The sequence below is a fragment of the Ursus arctos genome, unplaced genomic scaffold, assembly GCF_023065955.2.
Source record: "Ursus arctos isolate Adak ecotype North America unplaced genomic scaffold, UrsArc2.0 scaffold_7, whole genome shotgun sequence".
In the NCBI taxonomy this organism is placed as follows: Eukaryota; Metazoa; Chordata; class Mammalia; order Carnivora; family Ursidae; genus Ursus; species Ursus arctos.
The window spans coordinates 15,337,341-15,355,577 of NW_026623089.1; the positions used below are offsets into that span (position 1 = coordinate 15,337,341).

General features: G+C 40.2%; 1 protein-coding gene across 2 annotated transcripts in view; it reads right to left on the reverse strand.

Moving 5' to 3' along the window:
- Positions 1 to 18,237, reverse strand: part of FHIP2A (FHF complex subunit HOOK interacting protein 2A) — a 34,316-nt gene that overhangs the window by 8,643 nt on the left and 7,436 nt on the right. Inside the window, exons 3-13 of one of the 2 annotated variants that reach the window (XM_026494200.4) lie at positions 14,072 to 14,241; positions 12,131 to 12,235; positions 11,544 to 11,666; positions 6,217 to 6,510; positions 5,840 to 6,036; positions 4,659 to 4,773; positions 3,932 to 4,008; positions 3,657 to 3,849; positions 3,309 to 3,478; positions 2,797 to 2,940; positions 1,843 to 1,933 (exon numbers count right to left, since the gene is read on the reverse strand). In XM_026494200.4, coding sequence (XP_026349985.1) covers positions 1,843 to 1,933; positions 2,797 to 2,940; positions 3,309 to 3,478; positions 3,657 to 3,849; positions 3,932 to 4,008; positions 4,659 to 4,773; positions 5,840 to 6,036; positions 6,217 to 6,510; positions 11,544 to 11,666; positions 12,131 to 12,235; positions 14,072 to 14,241 — 1,679 coding nt within the window. The remainder of the gene's footprint in view (positions 1 to 1,842; positions 1,934 to 2,796; positions 2,941 to 3,308; positions 3,479 to 3,656; positions 3,850 to 3,931; positions 4,009 to 4,658; positions 4,774 to 5,839; positions 6,037 to 6,216; positions 6,511 to 11,543; positions 11,667 to 12,130; positions 12,236 to 14,071; positions 14,242 to 18,237) is intronic. The other variant, XM_044382178.3, reaches the window with a different exon arrangement.

The window sequence follows — 18,237 nt, forward strand, 5'->3', positions numbered from 1 at the left end:
TCTATCTGAAAATGTTACATGCAAATAGATGAACAGATGCACTTTGTCTGAGAAGGCGGCCTTGGCTTTCCTACGCCGAACTTCCACCACACGGCCCGGCGCAGGAGAAATCCGTGCTGCGTGGGGCGTGGGCTCTGCAAACCGCTCAATGCCCTTGCATGAGAGGAACACAAAACTGAGTCAGCAGGCAGAACCTAGACTGCACTTAACTAAGCAAATTTTATGTCCGTTGAATCTAATAAAATAATCAGGGCTGGTGTTTTGTTTTGTTTTCATCTTTCTAGTAATTCATTTTTATTATATTTTACCCAAGTGTTGGTCTGTGACAGATGGGAAATAATAAGAAATCGGTCCTTCGCCACACTGTTTACCACTGGGATAAACAACATGGATTTTGATAAGCAGAAGAAGATCTCACATAATAAAAACAGATTTGAAAAGTCTTCCCCAATATATAATTTATCTGAGTTTAAACAAAAGAAATTTAGAGCACAGTTTTCTTCCCCATTCTTTCCCTTTTCAGATTCCCCTTATTCAATAAAGCGACATTACTCTGACCTCTCTAGTTTGGACATTACCTGAAATTAAAACAAATCATACTCTCACCACGAAGCACTAACTTCAGCTTTTAAAAGTAAAACATATTTAAAACAATCAAAAAGCCAGCCTCTCCAGTATTTTGTGAGTTTTAAACGATTTGGGTTTCAGTAGACAGTTTTCTATCCTAACACACACCCCAATATTTAATAAAGCATTTTCCCACTAACGCATCTGAAATTCTCACCTAGAAAGTTGTAGTTTAAATATTTTTTATCCCTCCTGTCTTCTAATATTTCTGAAACAATCCATAATAACTGCATTTTTAGAAAATGGAAATGAAACTTTACAAAGAATAAGCACAGCTTAAAAATCCAGTTGCTACTCCTGAGATCGGTACCACTCGTCTTGCCTCCACTCTCGTCCCTGAAGGCAGTAGCTACACAATTACTGTAGTCACGCGTGCGGTCATCTGGACTTGCATTCGTGCTGCAGGCACGTGCAAATTAATTACACAGAACAGTACACGTCAATCTCAAGGATTTCGATGAAAATTAAATGTGCATTTTTCTGACTTGAGATATTTTAAAATTGGGAATTCTATAAAATGCTAGAGAGAGGAAAGAAGACCTCAAGAAGGCCATTTAGGTTAATACTTCAGAGGAGACCTTTGAGAGAGTCCTATCAGGGAGGTAGCAAGCTGGGCAGGCAGGGAGTAGGGAGCGCAGGGAGTGAGGGAGCGAGGCACTTGTACATAACTGTTCAGGTGAGAAAAGAGGTGGAGACGGGGCAAGGCAATGCCTGTGGACTGGGAGCAAGGGTGGATGGCGGGTAGAATCATGTAGAAGTTATGTTTTGGATCAGTAGGGAAAAGGATGGGGAGGTAGATATAATTTAAAGTATAGAAAGAAAGAAAAGAAAGGGAAGAAGAAGAGAGAGGGAGACAGAGGGGAAGGGGAAAGGTGGGGAGGGAGACACAGGGGAAAGGGTGAGGTGGGGAGGGAGACACAGAGGAAGGGCAGAGGTGGGGAGGGAGACATAAGGGAAGGGGAGAGATGGGGAGGGAGACTCAGGAGAAGGGGAAAGAGGGAAGGGAACAAGCATAAAGAAATCTTGAGACAGAGACAGTCAGTAAAAGGCAAAGTAAGGTCACCTGCCTGAAGTTAAAGTAGCAAGAGGGAGTTCAGGTCTTGTGGAGGGAAACCTTTGGAGAGAAACCTTTGGAGAAATGACTGTGGGCAATGGGACAAAGTGTGTGTGTGCACTCACGAGATTTCATTTCCAAAAATTAACTACTTCGCTTACCTGCCTATGAGCATCTCGGAGGTAGGTGTCATATCCAGTGCCCTCGACATGGTAGGAAGATTTTGCTTCATCGGGTACCAGACAGAGAAAACTTAAATGAGAAAAGCCATAGTCAGTAACAGAAATACTCCCACAATTCAGTGTCTTTATACCTTAAACTATCGAGTGATATCTTCAGTTTAGCCAAGTGTTGATGAGAATGGAAACTTGAAAAATAAAATGATACATTCTTAAGTACTTAATCTTGAATCAGTTCTACTGATTGATCATTCTTTCATATCTCAAAAGTTTTATTTCCTAATCATTCATTCCACTTAAAGTAGAAGTAAGCCTAAAACGATCTTTCATTTCTCAGCACAATGACAGATTGCCACGCTCTCTGTTAATGTCAGGAAACCGGCTGTTAAGTAATTGAACTGAAGATCTTTATGCACCTAATTTTGCATCTTGAGCCACACGCAATTTCTCTGAAGTCACCTGCCAGAAGCAGGCACATCAGTGACCACACTGTGAAGGAAGACCGAGAACATCACCAGAGAGAGGGCACTTTAAAAAAAAAAAAAGTAAAACCACAAGTTCCAAAGAGAATGGCCCCACGCTCAGCACACGTGAGTACAAGACTAAGAAGTGCAATTTGTCAAACTGGACATTCTCCATGCTGTCCCAACTAGGAACGACTTACGTTAAAAAAAAGGAAGGCCATCTGAAGGTTTATCTAACCACTATTACCCGTTTTTGTTCGTATGTTAAGTAGAGCTTTCCTCTTTTGCTATCGATTATTGCCCCTAGACTGTCACTTGCTATATTAACATGACAAAAAGCTGATATAATCTTCAGATTAAAGAAGAGAAGATGGAATTTACAACATATCTCCGTAACAATCTAAGAACAGAGCTATTACGGGTTATAAAAACAAGCAAAAGAGATGTAAGTCAAATTTATGTGGCAACTCACCTATTTACAATTTTATGGACTTCAGTTTTCCCATCATTTTTGGGGTGGTCTGGAGTAGCAGGGGGTGAAGAACTAAGCCACTCTTGATTTGACAGAGTGTTATCAGGCGAAATGTCAGTAAATAATGGGTCTTCTTCCAGATCTCTACGTTTAATTTAATGATGTATAAAAAGACAACATTTTATTACATTTTCTAAACCAGAAGATTCTCTGCCATGTTCTTAGAAAACATTACATGATTTTGCTAATGAAAGAATTAAAGAATTACATTTTACAGGGAAATTAACATTTTATACAAATATCAAACACAAGTATATATTGATTTTGCCCCATTTAATGAATACCACTTATGATTTAAAGGGATGGTGATATCATGGCAGCTAAATGTTATTTTCAAAAATCTTGTAACTGTTAGAGGCATTTTTTTATGAATAAGGGAAAGAAGTAGGAGGAGAGAGAAAATGACAATTCTGCAGGAAATGCTAAGCTTGTAGGGCGGGGTGGGAACTTACACGGCTCCTGCTATCAATCCATTCTCCACCACATCTTTATCTTCTGGACACACAGGCTTATACTCGGTATAATTTCTTTCTTCGAGATTTCTTAGGACCAAGTTGTAAAGAATGTGCTCGTTGGGTTTTTGTAAAAGATGTTCAAACATTCTTAATGTCATTATGCTTATCTGAAACCAAAATGATAAAGCTAACTGAAAAACATCTCTGAATAAGTGATTCTTCGTGCCATCCTGTAAGTCATGCTTTCGATTGTAAAGCCACATCAAGAAAGAAGCTACATTCAAAACATCACGAGTACATTAAAATCACATCTCAAAGCCCCAGTCTAAATCTTACATAGCTTACCTCATCAGATATGTGATCACAATGTTCTATTAACCTATGCCTTAAAGGGTGTCTGCTAATATCTGCCAGAGTTTCCGGTTCCCTCTGTTCTCCAAGGATAAAAAACACCATTTCTTGAAGCAAAACGTCAGAGGTTACTTGCCGAACAATGCGATGGAGCAGAGCAGTTGATGTCAGAATACCCATCTCAGAACTGGGCATAACAAACGGGTCATTAGTGGGGAAAATAACATGAAATAGCAATTCTCTGTCTTTTAAGGAAAAAAGCCACTCACGTTTGCATCAACTGAGGTTCCATAACTCCGATAAAAAATCTTTCATGAACAGCTTTGGCAAGAGCAACAGCAGCGGTCTAGAATACAGAAGGAGCATTGTTGTCTTTTTCTTTTCTTAATGGAAAAAAGAGCTCATCTTCTAATTTTGTTTTAAAATTGCCCAGGCATTTATAACACTTTCCACACTAAGTACAAAACGGTTTTTAATTTTTTTCTTTTAAACATCAATAAGTCAGTTTGCACTCTCCATTTGAATTAATGTGGAAAAACAAACTTGCCTATTGAGATGCTTGATGGCATATAAACCTAGATTAGATGTTAGCCACTGGGTCCTTTACATTTTATCTAAATTTCCAAGAACAAGATGAACAGGACAAAAATATTATCCTAATCCCCTTATAGTAGTAACATCTCCCCAAAGAGGAGAAACGGAGGGAGGCCAATGTCACCTTATGGAGCTTTCTATTGTAATACTTAAAGAAATATAAGGGCAGAACTTGAACCGTGATTTATTCCAGAGTTGTAATACACACACACACACACACACACACACACACACACATATATATACACGTTTTTTTGTTTTATTTGGTTGTATTTATTTTTACTGACTGTGCTATCTATCCTAAGACACTTAAGATATATTCGGGGATATAAAGGGAGGAAATTTTACATAATAGCCATTTACATTATAAAATTATCAATAAGTAACAAAAAAAAATCAAACCTTTTGTGCTTCCTTTATGAGTTGATCACAATAATCAAACCAGGAAAGAAATGAAATTAAGGCTCGCTTTCCTGGAAATGCTGAAGCATCTTCTTTATGACTATAGGAGTCCAAGCTGTAGGACGCAGAAGAAATGCTTAGTCCAGAGTAATCCCAAAGTGTCAATCCAGTTCAGCACATATGGGACGATGACGGCCCGTGAAGGAACTTACGCAGTAAGACATACGTATACCGGCAGTGCTGGATGACCACCAGAAGCAGGTTTTATAAAAGAAAGCCAAGGAGAAGAGAAAACCTTTCAAATAAAAGTTGCAAATAACTCTCACTCATTATGCGGGAAGAGAGAGACTAACACAGAATGGAACTGCAGAGAAAAACCACAGACAGCTCCTCATGCTGCCGCCGTAAATCTGACCACGGGCTGCGAACAAAGTGTGGGAGCCGCTGGGATGAAGAAAAGGAAGGTAAAGGAGGGTGTGCAAAAAGAAACAAGTGGTCTGCTTCTCTTCCCGCCTTAAAACACGGTACAGGAGTAAAGTTAACCAGTGGGTCTGCCCTGCCGATGTTGGCAGAATGTCAGGTGGAAAAAGACTAGTAAAAACCCAGGAAGAGTTAACAATGCATGGAAAACTTCTAACAGGTTATTATACTAAAACATTAGGCAACTTATAGATGATGGGATTTGGGGTACTTTTCCTCATGCTGCTTATAAACTTATACATGTTCTGCGATATTCATATTTTCCTATGAGAATCGGGGGAGCCCCAAAGGATGGGTAGAGAGGGGAGAAGAACAGGCAGGAGGGGAGGGTCCATACACGCAGGCCACAAAACATGAGACTGCCCGAGAGGCATATTTGTAAAAGGATGTTCCTTCTTTCAGGAATTAAAAAAAAAAAAAAAATCAGACGAAGTTATTGGTTTTAATGTAATTAAGGTCTTAATTGCTCACTATAATGGAAAAATAGCTTCACTATGTAACAGCCTGATTGTTCTCATACCAGTTCGCCCTGACTGGTAATAAATTTAAAACGAGCCTCAGAAAATCATCCCATTTAATGATCACAAGTAATGTCACATTTTCCAAAACCGAAGATTTATGTCACTGCAAAATAGAAGCAAATTTACAAGCACAGGTGTAAGAAGTCGCATCTCCGGGAAAACACAAGTACTGGTTCTTACCCCCAGTTAACTGCCTCCACCGTTTCAATATCCAGCGGGTCCACGGACTGAGGTAGGGCCTTGTACAGGGAGGCGAGCCTGTCTGTCAGCAGTTCGCACAAGCAAGTGCTCTGCGTGAGGCACTTGGCAGCCGCGGGCTCCGGCAAACTGACCAACAGCATCAGGCCCTCGCAGGCTTTCACAGCTATTCGGCCATCCTGAGGGAAAAAGCACAGACCCCTTCAATTCTTGAATTAGACACATGTCCAGTTGTTTGGAAAAAATTCAACTTAAAGAAGACTGAATGTTTCACACTAAAAGAAGAATAGACTCTTTTTTTCTATTTCGAATGCACGTAACTGTGATCAGGTTAGCGGGGAAGAGGAAGGCAGACTCACGGGGCTTCTAGTGAGATTTAACAAGGAATTCACTAAGTTGTAATCCTGGTTTGGACGAACAACTGTGGCCTCTGGCAGTGGGGTGACGGCGAGGTTGTCCAAGCTCGTGGACAGCTCATCTGTCTGCTGAGGGGGCCCGTCTTCCAACTCTGTGTGCCCCAGCCCCGCGGCACCAGACAGTTCCTCCGGCTGACAGGGCTGTCCCGTGTCTGCTGACAAGGAATCCTGACCGCTCAGCGAGTCTTCTGAAATTACATCTGCTGTGCCTTTGGAAGCCAATGATTTCAACTTATTCTGAAACAGAATACATGTTCCGTAAGATTCGTACCAAAAGACGCAGAAAACAGAAAACATATTTTTTTCGGTTTTTCTATAATTCACGTTCAGTGTCTAGCCGATGTAGCAATAGATAAAAGTGTTATGACAAATGAAAATACTCAGACGTCAACAAGCCGTGTTTTAAGATCTTTTCAAATTGCCCAGGCACTTATAACACTCTTTACACTAAATACAAAACGGTTGACCATGATCATAGGCAATGAACAGTATTAATGATAACTGTATGACTACTGCTAAAAACAACTGATGTTAGTGGGGGAAAAAGATTCAGGAGGTTTCACTTGGAATTAATTGTCTCTTTATCACTGGGCTACTGAAAATACATAGCCTCGATGCTGATTCTTCTAAGATCAGTTTTCTAAAATGATTTTTCTGTTTCCCTTGTACCTCTGCTTTATAAAAAGAACTCAGTACTCTCAGGACCTTTTTATTAGTGTTCTTGATGAGAAAAGATTTACTTGGAATGTTGGCCCCACCTCCCTAATACACACACACACACACACACACACAGACACACACATGCACACACACAGAATCTTAACTGAAGCGGGGGCACCTGGGTAGCTCAGTCAGTTAAGTGTCTGCCTTCGGCTCAGGTCATGATCTTGGGGTCCTGGGATCGAGGCCCGTGCCGGACTCCCTGCTCAGCGGGAAATCTGGTTCTCCCTCTCCCTCCCCTTGCTGGTGTGTGCTCTCTCTCTCAAATAAATAAAATCTTAAAAAAAAAAAAAAAAAGAATCGTAACCAAAGCAAATCATTACTTTCAGGGGAAAAGTGTTTTGCTTTCATTTGAACCCAAGAGCAAAAATCAAATCACACACACAGGTTAGAAGTCATCATGAACCAGCTTCTCCTCAAGGGCCTCTCACCGTGTTTCACCCATCACAGAGGTGCATTCAGTACTGAATGAATTCCAAGTTCAATTTCCAAAGTTATATTCTAGTTATTATAGATCACTTTTATTACAGTTATAGTTTGGACCAATCTTCTTGAGAAACTGAGCCCACAGCACATGTTAAAAGAAAACAACTCTGTAAAACTACACGAATACTCCAAACAGCTTCCCAACTTCCTATAAAATCAGTTGCATATCCCAGTCCTTATGAATGTAAACGCTCGGTTCCATCTAAAATACTGATAATATTGTTGGAAATGGTATCTCAGGTAAGAATGGCAAAGGGAAGAATAATCTTCGAAGAGCATTCACTCCTTAGACGAGTGTTTCTCAAAGGGTAACGCAAGTCTGTTGGCGTCACGGTCTTCTCTGGGTCTTGAGGAAAATGCAGATTCCCGGGTCCCACCCAGACCTGCTGAATGAGACCACCTGGAGGTGGAACTAAGGAATCCGGATTTTAATTTATTTACATTACTGAAGTATAGCTGACCATGTTATATTGATGACAGGTGTGCAACGTCGAGGTGGAATCTGCATTTTTAAAAAGCTCCCTAGTGATGAGGAACTGTCGCCTTCTCTTACACTTTGGTTCTTACTGAAACTGTTCCCTTTCTTCTCTAGGGGTTTTAATGATAGCCATAGCACATTTATACACAGAACCCCCAAATCTCCTGAACCCAGACTTCTCTCACAAATCACAGATTTGCAAGACCAAATGCCTGCCAATTATCTCCAGCACGATACCAGGCGGACTCAAAACATCAGAACCGTAATCACCATCTTCCCCTCAACATAGGCTCCCTCAGGGCTCCCTTCTTTCTGTGAGCGACAGCCTTCCTGGTTCAGAGATCCAAGCGCTCATCATCCCTTCTCTTGCTTCCACACAAGCCCACACACAGTCTACCCCTGGCCTCTCCCAAATGTATTCACCTCATTCCATGCCCCTGCTTCCACCTTGCAGTCCTTGCCCCTTCTCGTCAGGGCTACTCCCTCAGCTTCCAAGTTCATTTCCTCGGCTTGTCTTTTTCCTCTCAAAGGAATCCACTGTACAAGATGCTGCCACCAAACTGACTTAAGGTACAGACACCATCACGTAATAGCATCCCTGCTCAAAAATCTTCGGTGGCTCCCCAGTATGTTCGAATTCTTCATCCTGCCATTCAAAGGCTTTGACCCTTCCTAGACCATCTCTCCAGGCCCTTTTCTTATCACATATCCTAATCATACTGTTTCATAAACACACCACAAACTCTGTATCTTCAATCCCTTACGTATGTTCACCCATTCTTATCTGAACATCTATCAGGAATCAAATCAAAGATAACCTCGTCCATGAAGTCTGTCCCAACAACCTAGAGCAGACGCAATCTCTTCATCCTAGGAAGACTTAGGGCACATTTACTTTGAATCCTTTTTAATGATATTCACCGTACTCTACCTCAGGCTGCAGCCTGAATATTAGCCTTACTCTTGTCACCAGACTATGAACTCCTTTAGGGCAAAGACTGTTCCTAACTCATCGACCACGGGCACTTAAGCCACAGTAGATGCACACAGTAGCGAATATACATGGAGAGAGAGACTAGATTTCAGGGGATACACGCCTGAGAACTGCAAAGTACTTTTGTTACTCTCTGTACTGAGAAGTAATATAGCTGCGTTTCTCTAAAGATTCATTCACTAAGTGTTAATTAAGCAGTTATTATACATTATACTGGATACCAGAGAAGCTGTGGAAACCCAAAGATTAATGAAACAGAGTCCTTGTCCTCAAGGAGCTTATTGACCAGGAGAAAATAAAATGCATTTCAATGATCCAATGCCAGGGAGACTGTAACAACCACATTAAAAGCTTACGATAGTCTTGAGAAAACAGAGAGGTGGTAGGCACCACCTCAGGCTGTGGAGAAGTATGTGCTTTAAAACGGGTGCGTTATAGCCAACATGCCACCGATTCTGAAGGGTGTTCTTCGAGGTGAGGTCTAAATATAAATGTTTCTCTGAAGTCAAGTAAACAAAGTACATCTCACCATCAGCATACATATGTCCACAAATTTTCTCTGCTTCTCATCAATGGCTGTGTCCTTCTGAACGAGTTTCAGGGATTCTGAGAAAAAGTCCTTAAAGCTTAAGCTTGGGCTTAAAATCCATGCATCGAAAGTAACTAGGGCATCTAAGAAAACTTTAAGTAACTAAAGTTGAACTTCGAGAAGAAAAATCTCACACAAGAAAAATCTTGAGATATGATATATTTATATCCAAAACTGAAAGGACTGTAATATCACTCGAATTAATAAATCCTTAAAATCTGAAATCATAAGTGTATCCCAGCCATTCTGAAGCAAACCTTCAAAAAACGATGCCCATCACAAAAAACTGGCATCCATCATCCTTATCACTACCTAGAAACTTAGTGCAGGCAATTCTGCAGCTTGGCCACTCAGCCATCCTCAGTAAGGGTGTAGAAGAGGGTCTTGGGTGACTTAGGCAACAAAGTGAAACAGAAAACAAACCCACCTACTAGAATGGCTAAAATTTTTTAAAACAAAACAAACCAAGACCCTGTCAACACTCACTCTGACAAGGATGGGGAACAACGCGAACTCTCATATGTTGTTGACGGGATGCAAAATGATAAACCCATTGGGGTAAAACAGTCCAGCAGTTTCTTAGGAAAATAAATACACTCTTACCACAGGATTTAGCAATCCTACTCTTAGGTATTTACCCAAGTGAAGTGAAAACCTAAATCCACACAAAAAAACTGGCTGTGAATGTGTACGGTGGCTTCAGTCGCAATTGCCCGACTGGAAACAACCCCACGTCCCTCACCAGGTGGATGGATCAACAACTGTGATACATCCACGTCATGGGTATTACTCAGCAGCATCAAGGACCAAACCTACCTCTGAATCTCAAATGCATTACGCCAAGTAAAAAAAAAGAAAAGAAAAGAAAAAAAAGCCACACCTGAAAGGCTGATTACATGTTTGTGACTTTCTGTGAAAGAGAAAACCTAGGACAGAAGCACATCGTGATTGCTGGGGACACGGGTGGAGTGAGAAGGGCTACAAGGGACCCGAGGCGGGTGGCGGACCTGCTGTGTCGCGTGATGGTGGTGGTGGCTACACGGCTGTGGGTTTGTTAAACTCAGAGAACTGTAGACCAAAAAGAGCAAACTGCACTGTACCTCACTGGTACCTAATCTAGGAAAAGACAAAGAGAAAAAAAACGAAAAGTTTAATAAAAAAACAAAATTAATTTTCTTTTCTTTTTAAGATTTTATTTATTTGAAAGAGAGAGAGAGAGCATAAGTGGGCAGAGGGGCAGAGGGAGAAGCAGACTCCCCACTGAGCAGAGAGCCAGATGCAGGACTCGATCCCAGGACTCTGGGATCATGACCTGAGCCAAAGGCAGACGCTTAACCAATGGAGCCACCCAGGTGCCCCCCAAATTAATTTTTCTACTATACACCTAAATGACTTCACTGTAGAAAAAAAGAAGTGAATGACAGAAGAAAGTAAACAAAGTATTTTCTAGTTTAAAACTGGGAGTAAAACCCAAAATATTGATTGATGGCATACGTGAAGTATGATCCAGTGACTACGGCTAAGACAAGACAGGACAGAATACCACAGCGATCACAACTGCTATACCAGGCTGGAGAGGTAACTCGTGATTTTGCACGTCCTGTCCCAATCCGCACACACCATCCCTACCTACCCCAGGCCAGATTACCCACGCTTCACACTAGAGCAAACCTGGCTGAAAACATGATAGCTTATAAGCTCCTGTGACCCTGCTCTCCCTGATTTTCCCCTTTAAGCTGCACCCCTGCTCAGCTTGAGTCTCTATTTGTCCAGGCCCTGGGCTGCCCTGTATATCCCCCTCAACTACTTTCTCCGAAAACTGTCTTCCTCAGAAGATTTCAGGTTAAAACAGTGGTCTTCAATGAAAAATAATTCTGGGAAGTGAAACAAGCCATATGATATCCACAAAATGTAATTCCTCCTAATACTGTTTACAGAATTCAATTCTCAAAATAATTTTAATTATAAGCGTGCTTTGAAGGTTGACAAGAAGTGTAGCATACCTCCAGAAAAAAATTAACCAAGTAGGGATTTTGTTTCAGCTTTGCACACACAATACAGAGAAACTGGATTTCTTCATTTTCTGTTGGTGTTGCAAGGACTTCACCACAGAGTCTAATTAATTTCTGTTAAAAAATTTTAAAAAAATGTTTCAAACTTAGGTTACTTTTTACAAGTATGTAAGTAGCCATCTGTTTGCCTTAAGAGTTATTTACAATTTTCAAATAATACAAATACCTTGCATTTTTTCAGACAGAACACGATCTACCATCACCTCTAACAAAAGATATTTACTAGTAGTTAAGTTTTTAAAATACATTACCCTAGAAAATTAATAAGCACACAATAAACTCCTTGAGATGTCACAGAGATAAGTTAAAGGAAAAATTAATGTATAAAATTTTAAGAAAAAATAGAAAGAGTATATAATACAACATCATTCATACCAAAAGCTCAAACCTTTGCTAATTTACACGTTATTTTTGGAGTAATTTCTTTAATTATTTTTATTCTTAGAAAAATCACATTAAATTATTTATACACAAAAAGAAATGGAACCAAATACTGTTTTGCAAGGGGAACAAAATACCTGCACTGGCCTGTGGACGTTAATGTGTGGAAGCAGCGGCTGCTGGATTCTCCCCAGGAGCTTAGTGTAGAACACCAAAACCTGCTGCTTCATTCCTGGAGGACACTGCGCACACAACGACAGAAAAGCGAACGAGGAGAGAACAGACGATACAAACACACTTATTCAAAAAGCTTAAAGAATAGGAATGTGAATATATTTCTCCCTCAAAAGTCAATGCAAACAGCCAATTAATGAGTCTTTCAATATAAAATTCTCAATCAAATATTAATGACTGGTATTCTAGAAATAAAATTACATCTGGGACTATAATATAGCCAATGGAACCGCAGGCCGACGTAGGACAGACAGCATGGTAACAACACGCTGCTGAAATCAGTTTGGTTCAGGCCACATCAACCTGTTTGCAGTCTAAATGCTAGGGTGACCCGAAACTACCATGGTTAACTCCACGGCCAAAGCAAAGGCAGACTCTTGTTACGTACACTAGTAACAGGTCATCAATAACTTTCCATCACAGAGATGGAGGAGTAAACAAAGACTTCTAACATGTATATGTCAGTAAGGGGAGCCTCTGGTATAAAATGCTGGGAGTTATTCTAACAATGCTGTTTGGCGTTAGTTGCAAAACGATATACATTATGATTATTATAAACAATGAATATTTAATAAAGAAGTTTTTATAACACACCAGCTGCTTTAAATCTTTGCTGAAAACCAGGTAAACCTGATGATTACTTACGCTGTGGGTTAAGAGAGCACACAATAACCAGGTTATATGTTCTATGACTAACCTGCTTATACTGCCTTGCGATTAAAATACAGTCACAAAATGAGCATTTCCACAGCATCATCATAGACATGCTATCTGGAAATGCTATGAACGATAATCCTATGTACGATAATATTTTTTTTAGATAGCAAATACTTTGCATTACTTAGATAAACCATAATATTTACAATCACCAATATCAAAATTAATTTGCCAGTGCCACAATTATTGACATTTACTCAAAAATCAAGTCATCTGTACTCAACTTAGTGTTGTACCATCCCTCTCTCCACAGGGCAGGGGAGCAGAAGTCCTGCTTCAAAAGTATAAATTGCATGAATGTAACTTAAAATGAATTGGGAGTATTACAGACTTTTAGTTAAAAGGAAACTGTAATACCACTATTCATAACATTTTGTATTTAAACATGTTTATTTTTTTTTCCAGTTTAATTTTCGCATATAATATAGAAATTCACAGAACAAAAGCACAGATTTTGAGACTTGGGGGAGGCCCTTCGTGATCACCTGTGCGATTTTCAGAGAGAAAGACAGTTAACCAAAGGGACTTTGAAGGTCACAGTATATTAGCACAAAGCCAGGCCTCCCAACCACACCCCAAAGTTCTTCCCCTTCCCTCGCACCCCCACAGGCTTTGAAACTTGCCTTTATATGTAGTTTTAAAGTTTCCTGGTACAGAATATTATTTATATCATAAATATCAGTTTTGCGAAGATTTCTCAGGACTCGTGAGGCCTAAAAACTTAACGTGGCTCCACTCATCGGTAGAGGTAACGTCAGAATAATCAGTGACATTCTTTTTCAGGATTATGAAAAATAATTCCTGTTTTCCTAACCCAATTTACACTGGCTTCCTTCCCGCGTCCTTCAATTCTGAGCCCATGTACTTGAGCGTATTTTCATAAATGTTTAACTGTAATTCTCAGCAGCCCGAGTGCCAGTGGTCGCCTAGAGCATTTGGGGGCTTGGCTGGCTCTCTGGGTAGTCACATTCATGCAGGCTGCATTTTCTGTTTTTCACAATCCTGACTTGAATCCCACCATGCTTAATACGTACCTCTATAATCAAATTTAGTACTTGCGGCTTCTTTACGTCTAAGACATTAATGCGTGCATTACATGCCCAAGAACATGTAGATGAGGAACTTACGTCAGCTTTTCCTAAGGTATATAATGTTTCCAAGATCTTGTGATGAAGCAAATATTCCATACATGGCCCTGTCACTCCGAACTCTCGCTCACGTTCTTCTTGTAGCAAAATACCTAACATCTGGTCCAGATGAGAGGGAATATTTGTATCTGTCACTGGGGCTTTATCATCTAAATAATAATAAAAAAAAATTCATCAAACATTCGAACAGCTTAAAACTGCCTATTTGTACCTAAAATGCTCTTGATATTTCTCTATTCCAATTCAAAATGAGAAAAATCTCAACTACACACTTAAGTGAAGTTTATATTCATGGTATATAATTATCTTTGCCAGGATTTAAGTGATTCTTTTTGCCATGTTCTTATTCAAAAATGGAATCAAAATTCTGAAATATATTCTATTAACTAATGCCCATGCATGATCATTCAAAATAAGAACCATATATATAGAAATGGGAACATGATCAAGAAAAATACACGTAACATCAAAATTTTGTATGCACTTAACAATTAAATTTTTTTTTTCAAATGGCTAGTTCAGAAGATCTGAACTTTTAGATCGGAATTTTAAGTCTCTACGTAGAAACAGGCTGGCCTTGAACATTAAGCTGCAACTAGGTAGGATGTGTAGAAAGGGCAGGTTCTGTTCCTGGTTGCTACTGACTCATATCGTAACACTGGGAAGTCAGACACTTACAGCCCCTAATTCATTGCCGTCTCTGAAAACATAAGGAGCCCAAAGAAAAATTTCTGGCATCACTCATTAACAGACAACTGTTCCCAAAGCCAAAACAACCTCTCAGGAGAATTCTTACTAAGTACTATTGATTTTTTAAGATAAAAATTCATTGATACCTTTTTAAGTTCATAGTTGGACTTGAAAATCACATGGTTTTATCAACCTATCCTTATTGTACGAGGGTTAAATTGCTCTTAATAGAATGTGAAGTTTTACAGGATGTTTAAATACAAAATATACTTGGAAATGCCAAGTTTTTACGTATGTCTCCATTGTCGTGTCCGCAGTAGGCGCAACACGCAGTAGGCGCAACACGATCCCAGTATGCTATGTATCTGATATGTGGCTTTGCCTGTATGCATGCACGTGTATGTACACACACACACACACACACACACACACACACACACACACACGGTGTAAACCATAAGACTAAGCCCTACAGAGAAAACGATGGAAAGACAAGGGTCACCCTTTGTTTTCAAAGATGACACATGTACTAAATCTGATACACGATGTGGCAGGTACTAAAAGCCTGGGGCCCAGAGTTACACAACTGTCATTCAAATCTTGGCTCTCTCACTTGTAGCTGAAGCTCTGGCCAACTATTTTAGCCTCAGTCACCACCACGTGTAAAATGGGGCTAATCAACACAAGTGTTGTTGTATGATTTCAACGAAACCATGTGTGTAAAGCTCAGTGCCTTCGCACATAGTAAGAATCTAAGAAATGTTAACACTTGATGTTTCATTTCATATTCTTCTAAAATGAGTAGCCGGCCGCTAACAGAAGACAATTTGTAAACTTATTTGAAATTTGTTTTTTTAATATTTTTCCCCCCTTTAATTGCAGACTTTCTATAATCATTCTAGGAAAGCATGAATGTTCGAGCATGGTTTGATTACAGTTATCAATGGAGAAAAATGACCAGAAAGGCTTTGTAAATTGAGAGACAAATGAACTGTAAATGTGACTTGACAGGATTAAAATCCTAGCTCCCTAGAAGGCAAGACGCAGTTTCTGCTGTCTACCCTCTTCTCTCCTAAGCTGCGTGACGGTCCCTGGGCCTTGCATGTGCTGCTCCTTCTCCCCGAATCGCCTCCGTCCTCCTTGATCTTGCGCCTCCTACTCTTTAAAATCCGCACTATGGACGCTGCCTTCTTCTCTTTCTCCCGTCTTCGTTCTCTCTGTGTGCCACATACACACACAGTCACCCCATACTTCATTATAATGTACCTACTTGTGTCTACTAAACTGCAAAAAAAAATCATTTAAAGCAAGAACTTAAAGCCTTTCCTTTAAAGTATTTCTTTAAAGCTATGGAGCAGTGAAAAATTCACAAGGGCTAAGGAACAGTCCTTCGAAAAGGCAGCTCCTCTCAAAAAGCTTTCCTACAGGGGAGCCTGGGTGGCTCGGTCCATTAAGCGTCTGCCTTTGGCTCCAGTCATGGTCCCAGGGTCCTGGGATCAAGCCCCGTGTCGGGCTCCCCGCTCGGCAGGGAGTCTGCTTCCTCCTCTCCTCCCCACTTGTGCTTTCTCTTGCTACATCTCTCTCTCAGATAAATAAATAAAATCTTAAAAAAAAAAAAAACTTTCCTACAGATCTGCTGTCTAAATGCCCACATTAAGGTAGAAATTAAATTTTACATGGAAAAGTATACATATATTTTGTGTCTAATTTTTACTTATACACCTATAAAGGATATTTCGTTTTAAGGAATTATCACCTACGACCCCATCAGCTTCCCCAATTAGATTGCCTGAATACTCTATTTCAGATGGTGTCAGACTTTGGCCTATGGGGCAAATCCAGCCTTTGCCACCTGTTCACGTTGTATTGGAACAAAGAAGCACTATTCCTTTACACACTGTTCATGGCTGCCTTTGCACAACAGAACTGAGCAATTGCACAGAGGCCAAAGGACCCACAAAGCCTAAAATATTGACTATCTGGCCCTTTACAGAAAGTTTGTCAACCTTTGACCTAATTTATTTCACATTCCCCTTACTCTCCATCCTTCTTATTCACTGAGAAAGAGAGAAGCAACCAGAAAAGAACCCTTGAAGACTCTGTAGACCACATCCACCCTCCTTCTTCATCTACACTTATATGCTCTGCTTTCCACACCTTACTTTGATGGAGGGACCGTCCACATGCCTATTAAGACTGAGGCTTCACTTGTGCACTAGACCCACCCCCTTTGCCTATTTAAGGATATTGCTCAGAAATGATAGCATCTATCTCTTGTCCACCTTTCCCTCTCTACTAGATCATTCCATCAAAGTACAAACTGAAATGTCTTCCATCTTTAAAAAAAAAAAATGTAAAACCGTCTTTTGAGGGGCACCTGACTGGCTCAGGCATAAAAGCATATGACTCTTGATCTTGGAGTTGTGAGTTCAAGCCCCACGTTGGGTGAGAATGAATGAATGAATGAATGAATGAATGAATGAATAAATAAATAAATAAATAAATAAATAAATAAGTAAGTAAGTAAATAAATTCCTCTCTTGAAACCACATCGCCCCCTGGCTAATGTTCCATTTCTCAGCTCCCCTTTCCACTAACATAACAGAGAAGTCCATACACATTTTCTATACACGTTCTCTGTCCATTTTCTCTTAAACACATTCCAATCAGGTTTCCTCTCTCTTCCTTGCCATTAAAACTGCTCTTATCAAGTCCACTAATGAGCTCCTTGTGGCTAAGTCCAAAGATCCTTTCCCAGTCTTTATTAACCTGACATCAGCATCATTTGACACAATTAATCCCTCTCTCCTCTTCTTCTAGCCTCTAGGACACTGTTCTCTCTTGGCTGTCTTCTACCCCATTAGCAAAAGTGGTTTCCTTTGCTATTGTTTTCATCATCCCAATGTCTGAACAGTGGGCCCGAAGGCTTCATTTCTTAACATCTTCTCTCTTCCATCTATCTTTACTCCCTAGAACATTTCATCCAGTCTCATGGCTTTAAATCCTACTTACATGTGATGACTTCAATTTCATATCTCTGGTTTAGAACTCCACCTTAAATTCCAGATTCCTATTTCTAACTGTCTACTCGACATATCCAATTGGACATATAGTTGGCATCTCAAATGTAACACGTCCAGAATACTCTTACAAATCTGCTCCTCCTGCAGTCTCCCTGTCCCGGTAAGTGGCCTTTCTATTTTCAACTGCCTCAGCCCAAAACTTTGGAGTTTCCTTGACTCAGTCTCTCATACCGAACATCTAATCTGTCAACAAAGCTTTCTGCCAAATACACCTGGAATACAATCTCTTCTTACTAGCTCCACCCTGGTTTAAACCACCATCATTGCTCAGACCACTGCAGTAGTCCCCTAAAGGTCTACAGCTTCACCTCTGTGTCCTTCCAATCTAATTTTTTTCACAGAAACTAAAGTGGTCCCTTTAAGACAGATTAT